General features: G+C 46.7%; 1 protein-coding gene across 5 annotated transcripts in view; it reads left to right on the forward strand.

The window, feature by feature from the left end:
* Nucleotides 1-20,796, forward strand: part of LOC135240905 (dedicator of cytokinesis protein 9-like) — a 75,357-nt gene extending 54,561 nt beyond the window's left edge. For 4 of the 5 annotated variants that reach the window (XM_064310942.1, XM_064310939.1, XM_064310940.1 and 1 more), the window contains 18 exons: nucleotides 146-212; nucleotides 515-562; nucleotides 1,977-2,113; nucleotides 3,635-3,750; nucleotides 4,381-4,518; nucleotides 4,979-5,161; nucleotides 5,533-5,646; nucleotides 6,174-6,389; nucleotides 8,378-8,435; nucleotides 9,749-9,855; nucleotides 11,356-11,478; nucleotides 12,155-12,268; nucleotides 14,763-14,909; nucleotides 15,901-16,111; nucleotides 17,528-17,718; nucleotides 18,136-18,236; nucleotides 18,562-18,700; nucleotides 19,169-20,796. In XM_064310942.1, coding sequence (XP_064167012.1) covers nucleotides 146-212; nucleotides 515-562; nucleotides 1,977-2,113; nucleotides 3,635-3,750; nucleotides 4,381-4,518; nucleotides 4,979-5,161; nucleotides 5,533-5,646; nucleotides 6,174-6,389; nucleotides 8,378-8,435; nucleotides 9,749-9,855; nucleotides 11,356-11,478; nucleotides 12,155-12,268; nucleotides 14,763-14,909; nucleotides 15,901-16,111; nucleotides 17,528-17,718; nucleotides 18,136-18,236; nucleotides 18,562-18,700; nucleotides 19,169-19,294 — 2,336 coding nt within the window. In that variant the 3' untranslated portion in view covers nucleotides 19,295-20,796. Of the gene's footprint in view, nucleotides 1-145; nucleotides 213-514; nucleotides 563-1,976; nucleotides 2,114-3,634; nucleotides 3,751-4,380; nucleotides 4,519-4,978; nucleotides 5,162-5,532; nucleotides 5,647-6,173; nucleotides 6,390-8,377; nucleotides 8,436-9,748; nucleotides 9,856-11,355; nucleotides 11,479-12,154; nucleotides 12,269-13,502; nucleotides 13,539-14,762; nucleotides 14,910-15,900; nucleotides 16,112-17,527; nucleotides 17,719-18,135; nucleotides 18,237-18,561; nucleotides 18,701-19,168 lie in introns of all 5 variants that reach the window. The other variant, XM_064310943.1, reaches the window with a different exon arrangement.
* The last annotated feature ends 263 nt before the right edge of the window (nucleotides 20,797-21,059 follow it).

Here is a 21,059-nt window from a genome sequence, read left to right on the forward strand (position 1 = left end):
CCTCACCCAGACCACACAGCACTTAAATGTTCATATTGAATTTCCTTTCAGAAATGCTTCTAGGTTCAATGAAAATCCATTTAACTACATCTGATTTGTCAGAAGGGTGTGCCTCTATCTTTCTAACTTCCTTTTTTCCCCACAGATGCTTTGTTCACCTACTGGAACAAGGCCAGCTCTGCTGAGCTGATGGATTTCTTCACGCTTATAGAGTAAGTCCCCTCTTCCAGGTGACATTCTCCCACTGACATCACCAGAGGCATCGGGCATTTCCAACAGCTAGGCCTGGGAGCTTAATCCAGAGTGGCCTCTGCTTTTGGGCCTTAGCAATTAGCCATAAGCCATTAGTTTAGCAGCCTACAGTTTTTAGCCATTGCTACTAAAAAAAGAGTAAATGTAAAATGTGGCAGCGTGGATGGCAACATGCACAATTTTAAAGTGACCTTTGATCCAGACCCCCATACAGTATACCCACAATTTAAGAAGGATTCTGGTCTTCTTTGTGTTCCTGCAGGGTGTGTCTCCACCAGTTCAGGTACATGGGGAAGCGCTACATTGCCAGGTAACTTTTAAACTCTTTCTGATGCTGTCAGTCCAATTGAAGTGTTAAATTTCACAGAGTACAATAACACAATATGAAATACTTTGATTCAGTGCTGTGGCACTGCCTCAGTTGCTTCAGTAAAATGTCTAGCTGTACACGAAAAGCCATTGATTTACTTAAATATTGAGTTGTGTAGAGCCAGACTTACATCAATTGCTTCAGAGAAACAAAAAAAATCTATAAGAAAGTAGAGAAATGTCACCTTAAGTAGCTTTCAGAAGATGCAGTGACTTGGAAATACTTATAAGTGACTCCCACATATGTATACTGCAATAAAAATTCATTTCATATTAAATATAAATTGACATGCATAGTGGTCCCAGGAACTTACAGAAATAAAAAGTAATGGAGTAACCGAAATTAGTGAACTGCACCATTTTTTTTTTACATTATTCTTCTTCCAGCAATGTTCTGTGTGAGTGCTGATGTTGCTCTCCATAGAAATGTAACACGTGAACTCTATGCTGTTGTAGGGTAACACACACACGTGCACAAACACACACAGGCACACATACACACTCACATGCAGTACACACACATGCACATGCACACATGCACACACACACTCTCTCTCTGGTACAATGGGCTGTGGGTCTCTTCACTCTCTAACCCACCATCACTCTCTCTGTTTGCGCTTAAATGCTTTCAAAATTAACATAATAAATCACATGGTTCCTGCCCTCTCCTGATTGGGTAAGACTTGGGGGGGATTCTTCGCCTTTGCCCTCGCCCTCACTGAATGCATGCGGTATCTCCTCTGTGTCCTGCTTGGCCACTTTGTAACACAACACAGCACAACACAGCATATGTCCTCCTCTGGGATAACAGTGAGTCTGTCTGTCCATCAGTCAGTCCGTCAGTACAGCTGAGACTCCGCTACCGCTAACTTGTGTTGTCAGATACTGTGTGTGCATGTGCGCTGCATCTGCATGTGTGTAGTTCTGCATGCTGCACTACACCCTGCTTTAACACCCTTAAATCAGACCGTGAGGTCATACGGCTCCTATAGTGGGGAAGATGTGGAATCAATGATAAAATATTCATGTATCTGGCAACACTTTCCTTTGGCCATAAAAACCAAAGTGTGAAGTAACACCTCTCATGACAATGTATTACAGCTTATGACCAATGCAATATGCAACTGTGTAGAATAATGGTAAAGAAACTACTCTTAGCCTAGTTCAAGTAAAGGTGTTTCTGCATGACCTTATTTATGTGTGCATTCATTGTTACACAAACTCCTTCAGGGGCACTTTGTGTAGATAGTGAGTGTGTTGAGCTTCTCTCTCATCTTGAAGATGAAGGTGCTAAGCGGCATTACCTGCCCTTTACCGTACCCGTACTAACCCCCTTTGCTCTGCTCCTGCGTCAGGCACCAGGAGGGGGCGGGGCCCAGCGTGCACGAGCGCAAGTCTCAGACGCTGCCTGTGTCTCGCAGCAGGGCGGGAATGACGCATGCCCGCCTGCAGCAGCTCAGCAGCCTGGATAACTCTTACACCTTTAGCCACAGTAAGTGCCCCGCCCTATCCCACTGGATAACTCTTACACCTTTAGCCACAGTAAGTGCCCCGCCCTATCCCACTGGATAACTCTTACACCTTTAGCCACAGTAAGTGCCCCGCCCTAACCTGCCCCGCCCTATCCCACTGGATAACTCTTACACCTTTAGCCACAGTAAGTGCCCCGCCCTATCCCACTGGATAACTCTACACCTTGCCACAGTAATGCCCGCCCTACCTGCCCGCCTCCACTGAACTCCCACTTTACCGTATGCCCCCTTCCCCTGGATCCCGATAACCAGTAAATGCAGCTACCTCCTGCTCCTCCTCTATCCCATGTTCCCTCTTCCCCTCTGAACCTCCTTTCTGATCATCACATCTCAATCAGGCTGACTCGACACAGCCGCCCTGCCATACTATGTTGGCACAGCTCCCTGTGTGAACAGGGCCGTGTGCGTGTGCGTGTGTGCGTGTGTGCGTGTGCGTGCGTGTGTGTGTGTGTGTGTGTGTGTGTGTGTGTGTGTGTGGCAACTTGGAAGGTGGTCACACATTTACCAAGTGACCGGGACCACAACTGCACAACATGACTACAATGGTCATAGAGGCTGCTGAGCTATCTGCTGGTTTGTATTTCACTGAAAATAAGAACTTTTTTGAGGGCTTATAGAGGTCAGGCTGAAGTTAATTCACCTTTAATAAAATGGTTTCCTCTGTGTTTCCAGTGTGAGAAAAGTTTCAAGTGTTCTTGGAATTTCTGTAGACCATGGTAAGAATGTACCAGGTTGGCAGCCAGCTTGCAAGCTGTTATCAGCTCGTTAGAGTTAAATGGCATTCATTGGAAAGTGCATGAAGATTCAGCTGGGCATGTTCTCCTCCAAAAACACCCACTCATTCCCATCCTCTGAACCCTGTCCTCCTCCATTACTGACTATACTCCATTTCACTGCATTTGCCACATCTTAAATGTTTTAAATATTCCTCCATACATATTTATTTTAAGTGCAGTGTGAGCTTTCTCTTATTTACTGGTTGTCCCTTTTGCTATGTTGCTATTGAATACGGCTGCCCCTGCATTGTGCCTGATATCTGGCTGCCAGACTGGCCATGGCTTGTAGCCCTTTTGCTCAGGTGTGATTGGTGCAGGTGTGTGAAGTATGAGCGTGTGATTGGTGCAGGTGAATAGAAGTGTGAGCATGTGATTGGTGCAGGTGTGTGTGTGTGTGTGTGTGTGTGTGAAGTATGTGCGTGTGATTGGTGCAGGTGTGTGAAGTTTGAGCATGTGATTGGTGCAGGTGCGTGTAAGTGTGAGCCTGTGATTGGTGCAGGTGAACAGAAGTGTGAGCGTGTGATTGGTGCTGGTGTGCATAAATGTGAGCATGTGATTGGTGCAGGTGTATGAAATGTGAGTGTGTGATTGGGGTAGGTTTGTGAAGTCTGAGCGTGTGATTGGTGCAGCTGTGTGAAATGTGATTGGTGCAGGTGTGGAGTGGAGTAGGCGTGTGCTAACAGCTGTGTGTCGTGTCTGTTGCAGCCTATTCCCACTCCGATGCTGACGTGCTGAACCAGTCCCTGCTGGAGGGCAACATCGCCACTGAAGTGTGTCTGACTGTCCTGGACACCCTCAGCATCTTCATCATGGGCTTTAAGGTACAATGAGCACAGGAGTAACTGTCTTTAATACCTGTGTGCACACTCACCTGAGCTATCACTGCCATTAATACCTGTGTGCACTCTCACCTGAGCTATCACTGCCATTAATGCCTGTGTGCACTCTCACCTGAGCTATCACTGCCATTAATGCCTGTGTGCACTCTCACCTGAGCTATCACTGCCATTAATACCTGTGTGCACTCTCACCTGAGCTATCACTGCCATTAATGCCTGTGTGCACACTCACCTGAGCTATCACTGCCATTAATACCTGTGTGCACTCTCAACTGAGCTATCACTGCCATTAATACCTGTGTGCACTCTCACGTGACCTATCACTGCCATTAATGCCTGTGTGCACTCTCACCTGAGCTATCACTGCCATTAATACCTGTGTGCACTCTCACCTGAGCTATCACTGCCATTAATACCTGTTTGCACACTTCCCTTAAGACGCATTTGTTTGGATCATTGAATTTAATGGGGACCACATCTCTGTCTGGATGGAAGGCTATTGTGTTCAGTTGGGAAATATCTACCCTCTCACCCTGGAAACTCTGTTCTGTCTAATTTGGGAGTTTGGGGGCCCTCTCTGGAAGGTTCTCACATGATGCTGTGTGCCCTCAGACGCAGCTGTGTGCCGACTACGGTCACAACCCCCTGATGAAGAAGGTGTTCGCAGTCCACCTGTGCTTCCTGAGGATCAACCAATCAGAGGCTGCCCTCAAGCAGGTCTTCACCTCTCTGCGCACCTTCATCTACAAGGTAAAGATCATCTGGGTCACGCAGAGGAAATCAGCCCAATTTTACCTTAAGTGCAGTTTAGTCTCTTGATGCTCAGATCCTTGAGAGATTTAACCTAGTTAAGTTAACCTAGTTTAACCTCTCTATAATTTTGCACTGCTCTCTCTACTCTTTATCTCCCCGTTCACTTTAACTGGCACTGCATACCAAAGCAGTCACACGTGGCTTAATTTGAAAAACACAGCAATTACATTACAGTATATGACAAATCCTTAAACAGATGTATTTATGTCCCTCTCCCACCCTCTCTCTTTCTCTCTCTCTCTCTCTCCCCCTCTCCCCCATTTCTCTCTCTCTCCCTCTCCCCATTTCTCTCTCTCTCCCTCTCTTTCTCTCTCTCTCTCTCACACACTCTCTCTCTCTCCCTCTGTCACCTTCTCACCCTCTCCCTCTCCCTCTCCTCCCTCCCTCCCTCTCTCAGTTCCCCTGTACGTTTTTCGAGGGGCGTGCAGACATGTGTGCCTCGTTCTGCTATGAGATCCTGAAATGCTGTAACTCCAAGCTGAGCTCCATCCGCAGCGACGCCGCCCACCTGCTCTACTTCCTCATGAAGAGCAACTTCGACTACACAGGCCGCAAGTCCTTTGTGCGGACACACCTGCAGGTCAGGGGACTCTGCACTGTTCTTATTATTATAATAATAATAATAATCTTTATGAAGCATATTTCATTCCTGTTTCAGAACATTTATAATGGAAATGAAAAGAAAAAAGGGTTAAAAGATTATTATTATCATCATCATCATTATTATTATTATTATTATTATTATTATTATTATATGTTATTTTAAATGTATTATTACATGTCAAGTTTAAGTGAGAGTATTGAAAGAAGTGACCTCATTGCCCTCTCCCTTGTGCACTGAATGGATTTAAAGCCACAACTTCTCAGCTCACCCGCAGTGATGAATATTCCCATCGCTCAGGGTGGCCCTGTGCCCAAATTCCCCCTGAAGTCTCCGCCCCGTTTCTCCAGGTGGTGATCGCTGTCAGTCAGCTGATCGCTGATGTCATCGGAATCGGCGGAACCCGCTTCCAGCAGTCCCTCTCCATCATCAACACCTGCGCAAACAGTGACAAGACCATCAAGGTGAGCACGCTGACCACTGCCATCCTCTGTGATAACCTCTGTGTGAGGCACCATCTTGTTTCTACACAGACTTGAGGCATGTATGAAACTGGACATTTGCAATGGAACTCTGCTGTTTTCATTTATATGTACAGCACTACATTTCCAAGCCAGTGCATTATGCTAATTTCCTTATACTGCAAGGCTAACACGGTATACATTTTTAATGCACATTAATGCACTGTTGAGCCTATGGCATTTGCCCCGTATGTATGTGATGCAGTGTGTTTACTGCCATGGCTACTAAAACTGCTTTCCTCTGCTGATGAGTTTAAAAACGGGTGCTGCTAAAGCTAATGTTAGCGCACAAATATTTAATAGAATTCTGGTGCAGGTTGTAGCATGCAGAACCTCAGTCGTCAAAATTTCAGTCATGTGTGGGAATTCCTGGGTGTGGAGGTTTCCCCCGCTTCAAAACATTTCTGCTGGCTGCAGTCAAACACCGTGTGCCTGCTTCGCCCCCCCCTGCCCCCGCCCCCCCCCTCCAGAACACGGCGTTCCCCTCGGACGTGAAGGACCTGACCAAGCGCATCCGCACGGTGCTGATGGCCACCGAGCAGATGAAGGAGCACGAGCGGGACCCCGAGATGCTGGTGGACCTGCAGTACAGCCTGGCCAAGTCCTACGCCAGCACCCCCGAGCTGCGCAAGACCTGGCTGGACAGCATGGCGCGCATCCACGTCAAGAACGGGGACCTGTCCGAGGTATCTGCGTCACAGCCTGTACCGAGTGACATTACACAGGCTTACAGCTAGCGCTGACACAGCCTGTACCGAGTGCATTACACAGGCTTACAGCTAGCACTGACACAGCCTGTACCGAGTGCCATTACACAGGCTTACAGCTAGCACTGACACAGCCTGTACCGAGTGCTATTACACAGGCTTACAGCTAGCACTGACACAGCCCGTACCGAGTGCCATTACACAGGCTTACAGCTAGCACTGACACAGCCCGTACCGAGTGCCATTACACAGGCTTACAGCTAGCACTGACACAGCCCGTACCGAGTGCCATTACACAGGCTTACAGCTAGCACTGACACAGCCCGTACCGAGTGCTATTACACAGGCTTACAGCTAGCACTGACAGCCCGTACTGAGCGCCATTACACAGGCTTACAGCTAGCACTGACACAGCCTGTACCGAGTGCCATTACACAGGCTTACAGCTAGCGCTGACACAGCCTGTACCGAGTGCATTACACAGGCTTACAGCTAGCACTGACACAGCCCGTACCGAGTGCCATTACACAGGCTTACAGCTAGCACTGACACAGCCCGTACCGAGTGCCATTACACAGGCTTACAGCTAGCACTGACACAGCCCGTACCGAGTGCCATTACACAGGCTTACAGCTAGCACTGACACAGCCCGTACCGAGCGCCATTACACAGGCTTACAGCTAGCACTGACACAGCCCGTACAGAGCATCATTACACAGGCTTACAGCTAGCACTGACACAGCCCGTACCGAGCGCCATTACACAGGCTTACAGCTAGCACTGACACAGCCCGTACCGAGTGCCATTACACAGGCTTACAGCTAGCACTGACACAGCCCGTACCGAGTGCCATTACACAGGCTTACAGCTAGCACTGACACAGCCTGTACCGAGCGTCATTACACAGGCTTACAGCTAGCACTGACACAGCCCGTACCGAGCGCCATTACACAGGCTTACAGCTAGCACTGACACAGCCCGTACCGAGCGTCATTACACAGGCTTACAGCTAGCACTGACACAGCCTGTACCGAGCGTCATTACACAGGCTTACAGCTAGCACTGACACAGCCCGTACTGAGCGCCATTACACAGGCTTACAGCTAGCACTGACACAGCCCGTACCGAGCGTCATTACGCAGGCTTACAGCTAGCACTGACACAGCCTGTACCGAGCGTCATTACGCAGGCTTACAGCTAGCACTGACACAGCCCGTACCGAGTGCCATTACACAGGCTTACAGCTAGCACTGACACAGCCCGTACCGAGCGTCATTACACAGGCTTACAGCTAGCACTGACACAGCCCGTACTGAGCGCCATTACACAGGCTTACAGCTAGCACTGACACAGCCTGTACCGAGCGTCATTACACAGGCTTACAGCTAGCACTGACACAGCCCGTACTGAGCGTCATTACACAGGCTTACAGCTAGCACTGACACAGCCCGTACTGAGCGCCATTACACAGGCTTACAGCTAGCACTGACACAGCCTGCCTCTTTTACCACCGCAGGAAGTGACCTTAAATTCATTTCCTGCCTTAACTGTATTGATTTTGAACTGAATCCAATCTTGCAAGTCAGGCTTACAAAAACAACTTGGGTATTTCCAAATGACCTTGTGACTTATAGCACAGTATCCTCGCACTTCCTCTTGTGCCTACGAGAGGAAGTGCGAGGATGTAAATTTGTGTATTGACATTTACTTCTGACTGAGATTTTTATCATAGACTGTCCTTTTTTGTCTGAGTGCATCAGTCTCTGTGGATTAGAGCATCTGTCATATGGCTGAATGTAAATGTAAGATGTAAATTTGTGGATTGAAATGGGTTCTAGTTAATAAAGAATAGCTTGGCATGTGTCAGTGTGGTAGGGAAGAGCCAGTGGGTGGTGTTTGACTGAAGGTGTTCCTCAGGTAACTTGTCATATCTTTGATTGGCGTGCGTTTCTCCGTGTCCTCCGCAGGCAGGAATGTGCTACGTGCATGTGGCAGCTCTGGTGGCAGAATACCTGCGGCGAAAAGGTGCGCTTCAGCCTGCGGCTTTACACCACAGGGGGGCGCCAGAGTCTCTGTGCCTCTGTTCACAAACTAGTCCCCTTCATATACTGTCCTGTAGTCACACTTCTGTGCTGGTCTGTTTGCAGTCAGCCCTTTTAATGGTATGTTTATACTCAACAAGTCTATGACACGTTTTCAAGTATATTTAACCTTTAAATTAATCATACACTTTGGGCTTTTCTCTTCCATCAAACCACTGCTGGTATGACCTGTAAATATACTGTAAAGTTGTTTGAAAAATAATTTCAGTCTGTTTTAAACAGAATAGTATGCTTTAAAATATGATGTTACAGATATCATAGAAAGAGAGATCACAATGATCATGATTATTATTATGTTCAGCCTGAAATATGTATCTTAAAAGAAATTCTGAATCCACTGCACATGGTCTTTTTCAGGTGTTCTGCACAGGCTTAGTATATGAGGCAAAAGAGGGATTAATAGCAGTGATGTTTGGTTGTTTTGCCACTTTGGCAGATGAACTGTCTCGTGATGTTGTCTTTGCGTGGGGTTCAAAGGTAGGCCCTACAGTCCTCTGATAAGATGTTTTGTAGTTCTTGTAGATATCAGGGGCATTTTTGCAGCCATTATTTGGCAATCAGGTTTATGGTGCAGGGTTCCTCTCATGGCCATGGCCACAGCCCAGTGAGTGGGGAGAGCTGGGGGACGTGGGATTATCCTTCAGCATGTAGTGGCTCAGATTGACTGACTGAAAAATCAGTGTTCCTGCATGAACCCAATTATCCAATTGATTACAGTCTTAAGGCCAAAGTCCTGGTTTGGTGGACAGTATTAGGTTTTGCAGAAACAAGGTTTGATGTTTGATGTATTTTTCAAATATTAGCATAAAAGTTTGCTTGTTCATCAGTTCAGCTGGGAAAGCCCACTTGTTAGTGTACAATACATGCTGCAGCTAGGCTGAATCTAGACCATAATCTGCTTTCTGGTTTTTGTAAGTCTAGATAAAAAGCAGAATCTTATTAGTTGCATAGATTTTTTTTGTTGTTGGTTCTGAGACTGTAATGTCTTAAGTGTAATATGAATATGAATGTGTGCTAAGAATATCCACATTTTCAGGCATTTTCAAGCAAGAATACCAACAACAGTGTATTTACATACATTTACATCAATGCACTGCTAGGCCAATCCAGTTCAGCCAGCATCGCACATTATATTTAATATGCACATTAATGCACTGATTAGCCTTTTCCCTGAACGTCCTCCCTTAGATATTTGTTTTAAATGTGTGGGGTGACCTTCTCCTGTGTGTGTCTCAGCCATGTTCAAACAGGGCTGCTCGGCTTTCCGGGTGATCACGCCCAACATCGACGAGGAGGCAGCCATGATGGAGGACGTGGGCATGCAGGACGTGCACTTTAACGAGGTGGGCGGGGCATTTGCGGGGGCGAGGGGGAGTCGGGAGCAAAAAAGAGGGGGTTGCCCTCAGCTGTGTGACCCACCTTTTGACCTGAAAAGGGGAGGTTACCAAAAAGGAATATTACATAGGTAAGCACTCTAAGAAAGGTAGATATCTATGGTCCAGTGATGGAAAGGCATGTTCAGGACATTTAAGGCGTGTCTACAGGAACAGTAGAGGCTGCTCTGTCATTCTCTCTGGTTAGAACTGAATGTACAGTAAGTCCCCCAGAAGCTCTGGATGAAAGCCAGGTATAGATTATCCCACACCAGATTGCTGATTCATGCACTTTTCTTTTTTATGCTTCATTTAATTTGGTCAATATCACCTATAAAACCTGTAAAGTGAAATATAAATAGCAAGCTAGTGGTGGCAAGTTAGTTTTGGCGAGCCTTGAATGTTTCACAACCGCCCAGTAAATTTTGCAGGAACGGCAGTCGTTTCTCGGGCTACGGTGTGAACCCGCATCAAAACCACCGCCTCTGCTTTTGCGATTATGACTTTTGATGCTATAAAGTGCGTTCTCAGAGCCAGCTTATCTCCCCGTGCGGAGTATCAATTGCACTCTGAGTGTGCTGTGTAATTCAAGCCCAGCCCTACTGCAGAATATGCACTTTTCGTGCAGATAACCGAGTAGATGCTTTCCAAGACCTTAATCAGGAGATGCACTCCGTTCCATGCTGTCCGACCAGGAGTGCACCTCACAGCCCCCCACAGCACGTCCACTCCGGGATTGCTCCGGAAACCCTCCTCTGCGTACACCTTCCTGCGCCTTTATCTTATGACACGTGCTGGCCCATTTCCTCTCAGGTAGAGCGGGGGAGAAGGCTGTTAGTGGAGAGAAGCAGTAGTCATCTCTCAGGGTAAACAGCCAGCAGGGTGATTACCATGTGCTCATCCTCTCGTCTGATCCCTAATGAAGGCGCTGCTTAGCCACGGGGAGCCTGCGTTTGAGCTGTCCCGCCCACATCAGAACTGCACCTCAGAGCAGTTTCAACAGCGCTTGTTCTGTTTCTGAATCTCTCAGCCATTTCCTTTAGCTTTTAAGTAAATTAATAACCAGTGGTACTTCATGTCAGTGGTTTTTGCTCTGTTTTTGATGTGGGCACAGATGTGCTTTTTATGTCTGGTCTGGCTGAGCTTGTGCACCTGATGTCAGGGCGATGCTCTTCATGCTGACATGTAGAATCACTCCAAATATAAATGGAAAAAAATGAACTACCTATTTCCCTATTAGGGACTGTGAGCCCTCTGTCCAGTGTAACCACAGTCCTTTTGTTTTAATTTGGATAAACCATTTTAAGCTCATCTTACCTTTTACACAAGCCTGGTGATCGGTTTTTTTTTCTTTTTTTTCTTGCATGTAGGATATTGATTATTGACACTTTGATAGTGTGGCGCTATATATGTATGGAGGAGTGCCTCCTTGTTGGCCACCGCTAGTAACAGCAGTGTTTGTGTACACAGGATGTGCTGGTCGAGCTGCTGGAGGAGTGTGCGGACGGGCTGTGGAAAGCCGAGCGCTATGAGCTCATCTCTGACGTCTACAAGCTGATCATCCCCATTTACGAGAAACGCCGCGACTTTGAGGTGCTCCCCCGTCTGTTCTGTCTGCACCACACGTCCCTCTGTTCACATAGAACAAGGTTCTGTCCACATCACACGTCCCTCTGTTCACACAGAACAAGGTTCTGTCTGCCCCACACGTCCCTCTGTTCACACAGAACAAGGTTCTGTCTGCACCACACGTCCCCCTGTTCACACAGAACAAGGTTCTGTCCGCACCACACGTCCCCCTGTTCATACAGAACAAGGTTCTGTCCACACCACATGTGCCTTCACACAGAGTATGAGCGTGCTCACAGACCCGCATGGCTCTCTTAACAGAACCCGCTCTTCTGTTCACACATGCAGAACTCATTCTTATGTGTTTTATTGGTGGCTCAATTCAAAAATATTCGTTTAGATTTACCTCATGTAACTTTTGTCTTGTCTAATTCGTTTCGTTTCATATATACCATATATATCGTGGTTTTTCCTAATGTAGCTTTTGTTTTTAAACTACAGTAAACTGTATTTCCAAAACCCATGAATGCTCATGGGTAACACCAGTACAGCAACACCTGAAAAAAAAATGTTTGAGTGTAATGAGCACCAGATGACCCCGCTGAAGAGATGAGGACCAAAGAAAGCCCAACACCACTGAAATGCTGGGGTTCCTGTGCAGTGACCTAAGCGCCTTTCTCCCGCTGCTTGTGTTGTGTAGAAACTGGCCCACCTGTACGACACGCTGCACCGCGCCTACAGCAAGGTCACCGAGGTCATGCACACGGGGAAGAGGCTTCTGGGAACGTACTTCAGAGTGGCGTTCTTCGGCCAGGTGAGGATAGGAACGGTGGCCTGCTGGGGCCACGTTTAGTGTTTCGGTCCAAAGTGTTCCGCAGACGAGAAATGGTAACATTTGACCCCCGTATTTACTCAAGTCTAAGCTCCCCAGTGTTCTCTCTCCTGTATCACTCTGTTCACCAGTCATTCTGAAGTGCCAGTGAACATGTGAAGCTCTTCTCTCAGATAGCAACTTCGCTGCCTTTCTGCTTTTTCTCAAATGCCACGCCCAAACCGAAGCTCTCTTGTAGGGGAGAGTTCGCCTTTTCCTTTTGTGTATTCAGGGGCTTTCTGTTGAGCATGAATGCAGCAGAAATCGTTTTTTATTAAAAGCATGATTTTCCCTTCCTCACCCCCCACCCCCAATTTTATGATTCATTTTAATCAAATCTCTCTGCTTCTTTTCTTGTCTGTCTTATAGGCAGTGGTAAGTTCGGCTGCAGGTTGTGCTCTGTCTCCTCTGGAGATTAACGCTTAGAGTGCTGTGTGTTCTCGTGCTTCTCACTCTCACTGCAACCTCTCCACACAGGCAGTCTGTGTTTGTTCTCACGGTCCTCTGCAGCTTCACCTGTGCATCGTGCTCCTGTGCAGCAGCAACGCATGCGGCTGAATATGAGAATTAAAAACGCGGCGTCTGAGTGTGCCTCTCTAACGTTACTGTGAAAGCCTCATCTGTCTGCCTTCACGCGTCTCCGAGTCTCGTCTGCACCTTTGTTTGACGTGGTGGTTTTGTTTTGTCTGTGGCCCATTTTAAGAATCTTAAAAAAAAAAAAGTGAACTGAACTTTGTCTCTGAAGGCTCTGTGTGACATGGCTTATTGCTTTTAATCAGCATACTGAATAGATCGCTCAAGATATCCGCTCACATGTAACCACACTGCTGCCATTTAATAGTGCGTGTCTAATGTGCATATAACAATAACGGTGTTTGTATGCTCTCTTTTAAAATACAAGAGTCATTTGGAATTGAAACCAAGAGAAGGTGTTTGGTTGGACACACGGTCCCCCTACACACAGCACAGTGCATTTCAGTTGCATTTAGGCCCACGCAGTGCATGTTATGTCCACCCAAACACGCTCCCTTGGTTTGTTTTCAGAGTTGTCCTCATTGAGCGTCTGAGGCTCACTTATCTCCTGTTGGGTTTGTACTTTCTGGGTGTATTTGGAATAACTTTCATTTTTGTTTTTTTGTATAATCTTGTTTGTTTTTTATTGTTTGTGGCGCTGTAGCAGTACCAGTTTACTGACAGTGAGAGCGATACAGAGGTAAATTATTATTGCAGTGGACATGCTGCATTAGACCTCGTGGGTTTAATCTTTTCTCCTCACTGTTGTCAGACTTACTGTAAATGTCCTGACCATTAATCCCTTGTCCCTACCCCAGTCCATGCATTTCACTAGTCTAGTCTTTCAGTTAAATCAAGGTGTCTGTTGGCCATTGTTTTACATGGTTGACTTGAATTGTTTCAAATCTCCTAATTGGTGGAGCTATTGCGAGCTGTCAGTGACTCACTGATTTAAAGCAGTTCTAGTGGTTTGCTGCATGAAGTCTTTTGATTGGTTGACAGGGTCAATGACAAATTCTATTAACTAAATTATTTCATATCCAGTGGTAGCTCCACCATTAGTCACCCCCCCCCCCCTTGCTGTGCATTGTATTGAAATCCTGACATTAATGGTACTCCCATCAGCCCCCCCCCCATGTGCTCATTCACTGTCGTGTTCACTCACAATTTGAAATAAGGATGGACTTGCAAGGATGGATTTATTTTTCCTTTTGATCTGAATATGCTTGAAAGAGATTGAACAAAACAAAACACCTGTAGTCCATTCACACCTAATCACCTGTCGTCCATTTATACCAGATCTAAGGGTGTAATTTATGGGGGGTTCGAGTGCATGGAAGTATTATTTGAAATTGTGCATTTAGAAAATATAATAATTAAAATAAACAATTTTCAATCATAGTTTATTACGTGTTACCGCTTCGAGCAGTTACACCGTTCTCCCTCTTCAGATCCTTTAATAATTTCAGTATTTCATTTGCAGTCCCTCCTTTAATGTTTTCTTCCTTGTGTTTTGTGGTTGATATTTTTTGTGTGTGTGTGTTTGTGTATGTGTGTGTTTGTGTGTGTGTGTTCATGGGTGTGTCTTTGATTTTGCTTTTTTACCGCAACAGATTTTCAGAGGTGTTTCTTAGTCTTGTTTCATCGTCATCGTTTTGGTGTTAATTAGAGATCATTAACACACATACTGTTTCTGTATCTTGCTGTGAAATATGGAGTGCCATTACTGCATATCAGAGGCTAAGTGAGGAACTAACACAGTCGTCACTTTCTCAATATCCTTAGTGTGGCGTAAGCATTTATTTTCAGTGGCTAATAAATGCATCACTAAGATGCTCCTTCATAAACAACATGTGTTGGTGTGCCATAAACGTAGCAATTTTTACATCTGAATGAGCTCACAGTGTTCCTGCCTTCCTCACAGGGGTACTTTGAGGATGAGGATGGTAAAGAGTACATCTACAAAGAGCCCAAATTCACCCCCCTCTCAGAAATCTCCCAGAGGCTGCTGAAGCTGTACTCTGACAAATTTGGGCCCGAGAACGTGAAGATGATCCAGGACTCAGGAAAGGTACGAGTCTCCCTGGGTCTGCCTACCAGGGCAATGTGTACATCTTATCTTATCAGCATAAAAATAATAATAAATAATAATCACAATGCTAATATTCTCATTCTGCTTCTTCTTGTTATTGTGACATATATTTTAAGGGGCTGCTAGGTGGCTCATCCTGTTAAGGCCCTGTTCTAGTATCTGGTATCAAATCCAGGCTGTGCCAGTGCCAATCTGTGGCTGCAGCTCTGCAGAGGGATGCACAGTTGGCTCACTGCGGTTCACTGGGGTGACAGTGTCTCACACTAGCACACTCCTGCTGATCAATCGAGTGCCTGCGAATTCATTCGCTGAACTGCACACGAAGAGTCTTCCTACGACTCATGTGTGCAAGCCTTGTGAGCTGTAGAGTGATAAGAAGCGGCAGCTGACCTCACGCGCTTCACAGGGAGAGCATGCTTTTCTGCACTCCTCCACATCGACAGCAGCGTGAACCTTCCTGCGCCTCCCGAACTGGGGAGAAGAGAGGGGGGAGAAACCATTCAAGATAGAATGATAATATCTAATCTTAATATAGTTTTTTTTTTTTCAGACATGTCACGTTTAATAATTAGTCTGAAGAAGCTCATCATTTAGTGTTTCTGAGATAACCCCGCTACTAATCTCCAGGGCCATGATTGCTGGCTCACCAAACTGTTTTCAGTTGAATGTTCACTCTCACATTAGTAACAGCCAATGGGGTTTCGGCCTTCTTTTCTTGTTACCTCGTGTTTCATTGGAAGGAGATCCATTCCAGAAGCAAAGCTCTTATCCTTATCCGAGTGTTCTCTATCTGAGCCATCACTGCTAGCTGTATTTCCTTATGAGCAGCACAACAACAGAGTAATTAAATATATTATCGAATACAAGCTTTTTGGCATTTGCCATGTTTGGCACACATTGTGATGCCATGATAAACTTATGGCAAAATCAACAAAGGTCAGCAAAACAACTGCGAAAATGCTCTATGCAGGTGAACCCCAAAGACCTGGATTCCAAGTACGCCTACATCCAGGTGACCCACGTGACCCCGTTTCTGGAGGAGAAGGAGCTGGCCGACAGGAAGACCGACTTTGAGAGGAGCCACAACATCCGCCGCTTCGTGTTCGAGACGCCCTTCACCGTGTCCGGCAAGAAGCAGGGTGGGGTGGAGGAGCAGTGCAAGCGTTGCACCATCCTGACCAGTAGGTGTCACTGTTTCCCCCAGCGTGGTGACCACTAGTGTCCTTGTTTCCGCCACCATAGTGACCACTAGCATCACCATCCCCCAGGCTAGTTACCACCAGGTGTTTTTTTTTACTTTCAGGTTAGTGACCACTGATGTCATTGTGGCCTAAAGCTAGTTATCACAAGCATCCCTGTGTCCCCAGCCTAGTGAACACTTGTATCCATGTATCTCCACCTATTATTCTTGTACCTCCAGCATAGTGACTACTGGTGTCCTTGTGCCCTACAGGCTAGTGAGGGTCTAGTGACAGGGGAGTAAGGCCTTCTGAAGGTGGCTCTCCCAGAAGAGGATCCATCTGCAGCACGTTTTTTAGCAGTTATTCTGTATGCTGATGAAGGCATTGGCCTTTACCACTGTGCCAAGTGCAGTTTGTTTGTGGAGGGCCTATCTAGTAAGCAGAATCTTTGCTTGAATCCTCCTAGCAACAGGTCCTCTCAGTGGTGACCTTTCATAGACCCCATAACAGGTGGAGCCAGCTTAATCGTAGACTCAAACAACGAGAGGCTGCCTGGGTCAAAAAACCACGGTTTCTACCAATCGTGTCAGAGACGATGTATTGTGTTTCCACCTGTTTTGGACTGGCGATAACCTTTTTCTCTCAATACAAAAAAAAACAAATCTCACACTCCTCTTAAGGGAATGGGAGATGATACGATGAACATTCTAATTGCCTTGTCATCGCACCTTGCTCAATCAGTGGTAATATCAGCTGTAAGAAGCTGCTTGATAAATGTGTGATGTGATAATACATTACAGTGTATGTACTGTATGTGTATTGGTTTATGTATATATATATATATGTGTACGTACGTATGTATGTATGTGTGTATGTATGTGTGTGTGTGTGTATATAATATACATATATAAATATTATATAATTATATAATGAGAGATTAGGGGATGACTTTTGTAATCAAGTGCCTTGCAGCTGCTTATCATTATATGATCGGAAAGATCCAAAGTGCAGCAGTTATCTCTGCTGCCTGATAAAACCTCCTGGGACTGCGGAGGGCAAGAGGGCGGGGCCCACAGAAACTGCCCCCCTCGCCATGTTCTGCCTGCCTGGGTTTAGCCTGGGTTTAGCCTGGGTTTAGCCTGGGTTCAGCCTAGGTTCAGCCTGGGTTTAGCCTGGGTTCAGCCTGGGTTCACCCGCTGGCCAGTTCCACTCTTACTGTGTGTAGTGTTTATTGGATAAATAGATATACGATTGGGTCTGAGGCCAGACCACTCTTTGTATGTTTGTGTTTGTGTATGAGTGCGTGTGCGCGTGTGAGTGTGTGCGTGTGTGTGTGCACATGTTTGTGTGTGCGTGTGCACGTGCACATCTGGGTGTGTATTTGTGTGTTCACACGCGCTTATGTGTGTGTCTCAGCCACTCACTGCTTCCCGTACGTGAAGAAGCGCATCGCGGTGATGTACCAGCACCATGCGGATCTGAACCCCATCGAGGTGGCCATCGATGAGATGAACAGGAAGGTGGGCGAGCTGCGGGAGCTCTGCTCCACCAGCGAGGTGGACATGATCCGCCTGCAGCTCAAACTGCAGGGCAGCATCAGCGTGCAGGTACACGCGTGTACACCCACACTCACACACACACACACACGCATCAGCACACTCTCCTACGCTGAAAAACACTCTAACACACACACACATGTGCACACGCACACACACACGCATCAGCACACTCTCCTACGCTGAAAAACACTCTAACACGCACACACACGTGCACACACACACACACACAATGTATCATACACACACACCATATCATGCATACACACATGAACACATATACACACACACACATACTCATTCACACCTACACATACACTTTCACACACATACAGAGGCATACGTGCACAGAAACAAACCCATACTCACATTTACACACAGCCTGTGCTGTTCCCCACCCCCCCCACCCTCCCAAGCCTATCGGTATTGCTGTAATGGGGGTACCTGTGCTGCTGTCCTGCCCAACAGGTCAACGCTGGACCCCTTGCGTACGCCAGGGCCTTCCTGGACGATGGCAGCACCAAGAAGTACCCCGACAACAAAGTCAAACAGCTGAAGGAGGTGTTCAGGTGAGCCCCTGAACATCTAAGAATATCATTATTTACTCATATTTAATATCATTTTTCAGCTTAGCCAGGAATTTATTTGGCGTATAATTTACACACGTAGTCCCTTCAAAATGTTTACTAGATATGTTGCTAAATCTAACTGAGGCATTTTTCAGTGGCTACACTTAACCTGGGTTTGCAAACTGCAACCTTTATCTTTTCACAATCCCAATTTTCTCTCAATGCACAAACACACTACAGCAAAAGCTACAGTAAAAGAAAAAAAACCACAGAAAAATCATGCCACTGAGCGTTACTGAGATGTGTCGGTCTTGATCCTGTTCAGGCAATTTGTGGACGCCTGTGGGCAAGGGCTGAGCATCAATGAGCGCCTGATTAAAGAGGACCAGCAGGAGTACCATGACGAGATGAAGGCCAGCTACAGAGACCTGGCCAGAGAGCTGTCCATCATCATGCATGAGCCGGTAGGACACAGCCGAACCCCGCCATCACGGCGGGATGAGCACACTGCAGTGTTCTGCTGGTCGTGTTGAGCAAAGAGACTCGGGCTTATTAGAGTAACACGAAAAATAACCCTTTATTTCTCCTCCTCATTCTCCTCATGCTGACGTAAGCAGATGGGATGGTAATGTGTGTTTTTTTAAGATTTGCCCAGAAAACAATATAAGATCTCTGCCCCTGACTCCTCTGTTGGCCTGCCCTTGGTGTCAGGTTCCCGCCTTGGTGGTGTTGTAGTTTAATGGATTGTAGTTTCTCTCTCTTTCTCTCTCTCTCTCTCTCTCTCTCTCTCTCCCTCTTTCTGTTCTCATCTTGCTCTCTCTCTGTCTCTCCTCCTTCCTTCTTTTTTTGCTATTTGCTTTACTGGCCAATCTGTATATATATTGCATGCAATCACAGTACAATATCCCAGACTCTGTCTCCGTCTCTCCCAGATCTGCACGGTGGAAGATGGCCTGAAGAACGTCCTGCCGGACTCTCTGCACATCTTCAACGCCATCAGTGGCACCCCCACCAGCACCACCATACAGGGCATCCCCAGCTCCACCTCTGTGGTCTGAATTCAACTCTGATCCTTGAACTTTGACCTACCACTTCCACGGTCTCTGAGAGGGAGAGGGGAGGGGGGGTGGGGAGAGGCAGTCAGCGCTGCCATGGGACTCACCTGCCCCCCCCCCCCCCCCCCATCTTCACCCCACCTGTTCTCATTCCCAGGAGCAGGTAACCTGTCTGTGGCAGGCCAAAACCGTAGACGGACAAGCCCTAGACCCTAGACTGTGCATTTACCCAGAAACTCCTCCTGTCTCACAGAACAGCCAGGTCTGTCTTTCCATCTCCCCCCCCTCTCTCTCTCTCTCTCTCTCTCTCTCTGTCTGTGGTGAGTGAGTGCAGTGGTGTTTGGGCAGGAAGAGAAAAGGAGGATGGGAGCATAAATGTGGACAAACTGAGTGGGGTGGGATGGAGTAGGGAACATTGAGGTGGGATGGGGCAGAGGGAGAGTTGAGGTGGGGTTGGTAGAGTTAAGTTGAGGTGGGGTGGAGTGGGGTAGGGAACGTTGAGGTGGGATTAGATGAGATGAGTTTAGGTGGGTTGGGTTGGGGTAGGGTGGGATAGGTCGTGGGGTTGAGGACAAGAAAAATTTTAACTGTTGTGACGTGTCCCCTCCTGCACTGTGGCAGAGTGGGGGCAGTTGTGACGTGTCCCCTCCTGCACTGTGGCAGTGTGGGGGCAGTTGTGACGTGTCCCCTCCTGCACTGTGGCAGTGTGGGGGCAGTTGTGACGTGTCCCCTCCTGCACTGTGGCAGTGTGGGGGTTTTCTGTGCTGTTTCCTGTGGAGACATCCAATAGGGATCCTTAAGCAAGAGGATGACTTCAGCCAGGTCATTTCTCTGCTTCTGTCTGACCTATTCTTTTCTTTTTCTTCCATTCCTTTCTTTCTCGTTGTCTTTCCGTATTATTTACAGTAGGTCAGGTTATGGACTGTCAGTACCTTTGTATGTACAGTATGCCGGTGTATGATAAACCTCGCCTTTGGACAGGAACGGTCCACGTCTCCTGGTGCGTAATGGACAGTGTTCACTGCACCCTCTTGTGTGTTGGCACCAGTCCCTATGTAAATTAAGACATTATATTTCTACACAAACGCATCTTATTTCAAAGAGATTTTAAGTAGCTTTGGTCTTCTGTCTTATGGAACACTTTGACATCTTGGAGCTTGCTTTTCCAACGGCCACGGCACCCAGTCTCTGTCCCACTATTCTTGTACATAGAAAAGAGGAGTGCAATATTTGCCTCTTATGCAAGGTGTCTTGCTTTGGGGTTCATACACTGTAAAGATGACATTGATCCTTTATGCCAAAGCCATGGAAGTGTAGATCCAGCGGTGGTCCACACTCATTTGTACCATGAAGCGTTTTACCATTTTAATGTTAATGAAATCATTTTATATTTGGGAAGTGAGGGTTTTTTATTTTTATTTAACAGAAAAGTCACTGTTCTGCTGTATTTAACTGTAAACTGTTCCCTAATGCTTCTCTTTGAATTAAAGTTCATTAATATCTCAGCGCACGTCTGTGATGTGTTCCTTTGGGTCATTGTAATATTGAATCAAGTGGGAACATTTAGGTCCTGCATGAGCCTCCCATGAGGCACCTGGCCCAGGTGAGATGCCGCTGTAAAAGTGCTGCTTTAGGAGTGTTATTTACCCCTGTTCCAGGTGAGATGCCACTGTAAAAGTGCTGCTTTAGGAGTGTTATTTACCCCTGTTCCAGGTGAGATGCCACTGTTCTTCTCTCTCGAGTAAAGTGCTACTATAAGAGTATTATT

Source organism: Anguilla rostrata, chromosome 15 (assembly GCF_018555375.3).
Source record: "Anguilla rostrata isolate EN2019 chromosome 15, ASM1855537v3, whole genome shotgun sequence".
Classification (NCBI taxonomy): domain Eukaryota; kingdom Metazoa; phylum Chordata; class Actinopteri; order Anguilliformes; family Anguillidae; genus Anguilla; species Anguilla rostrata.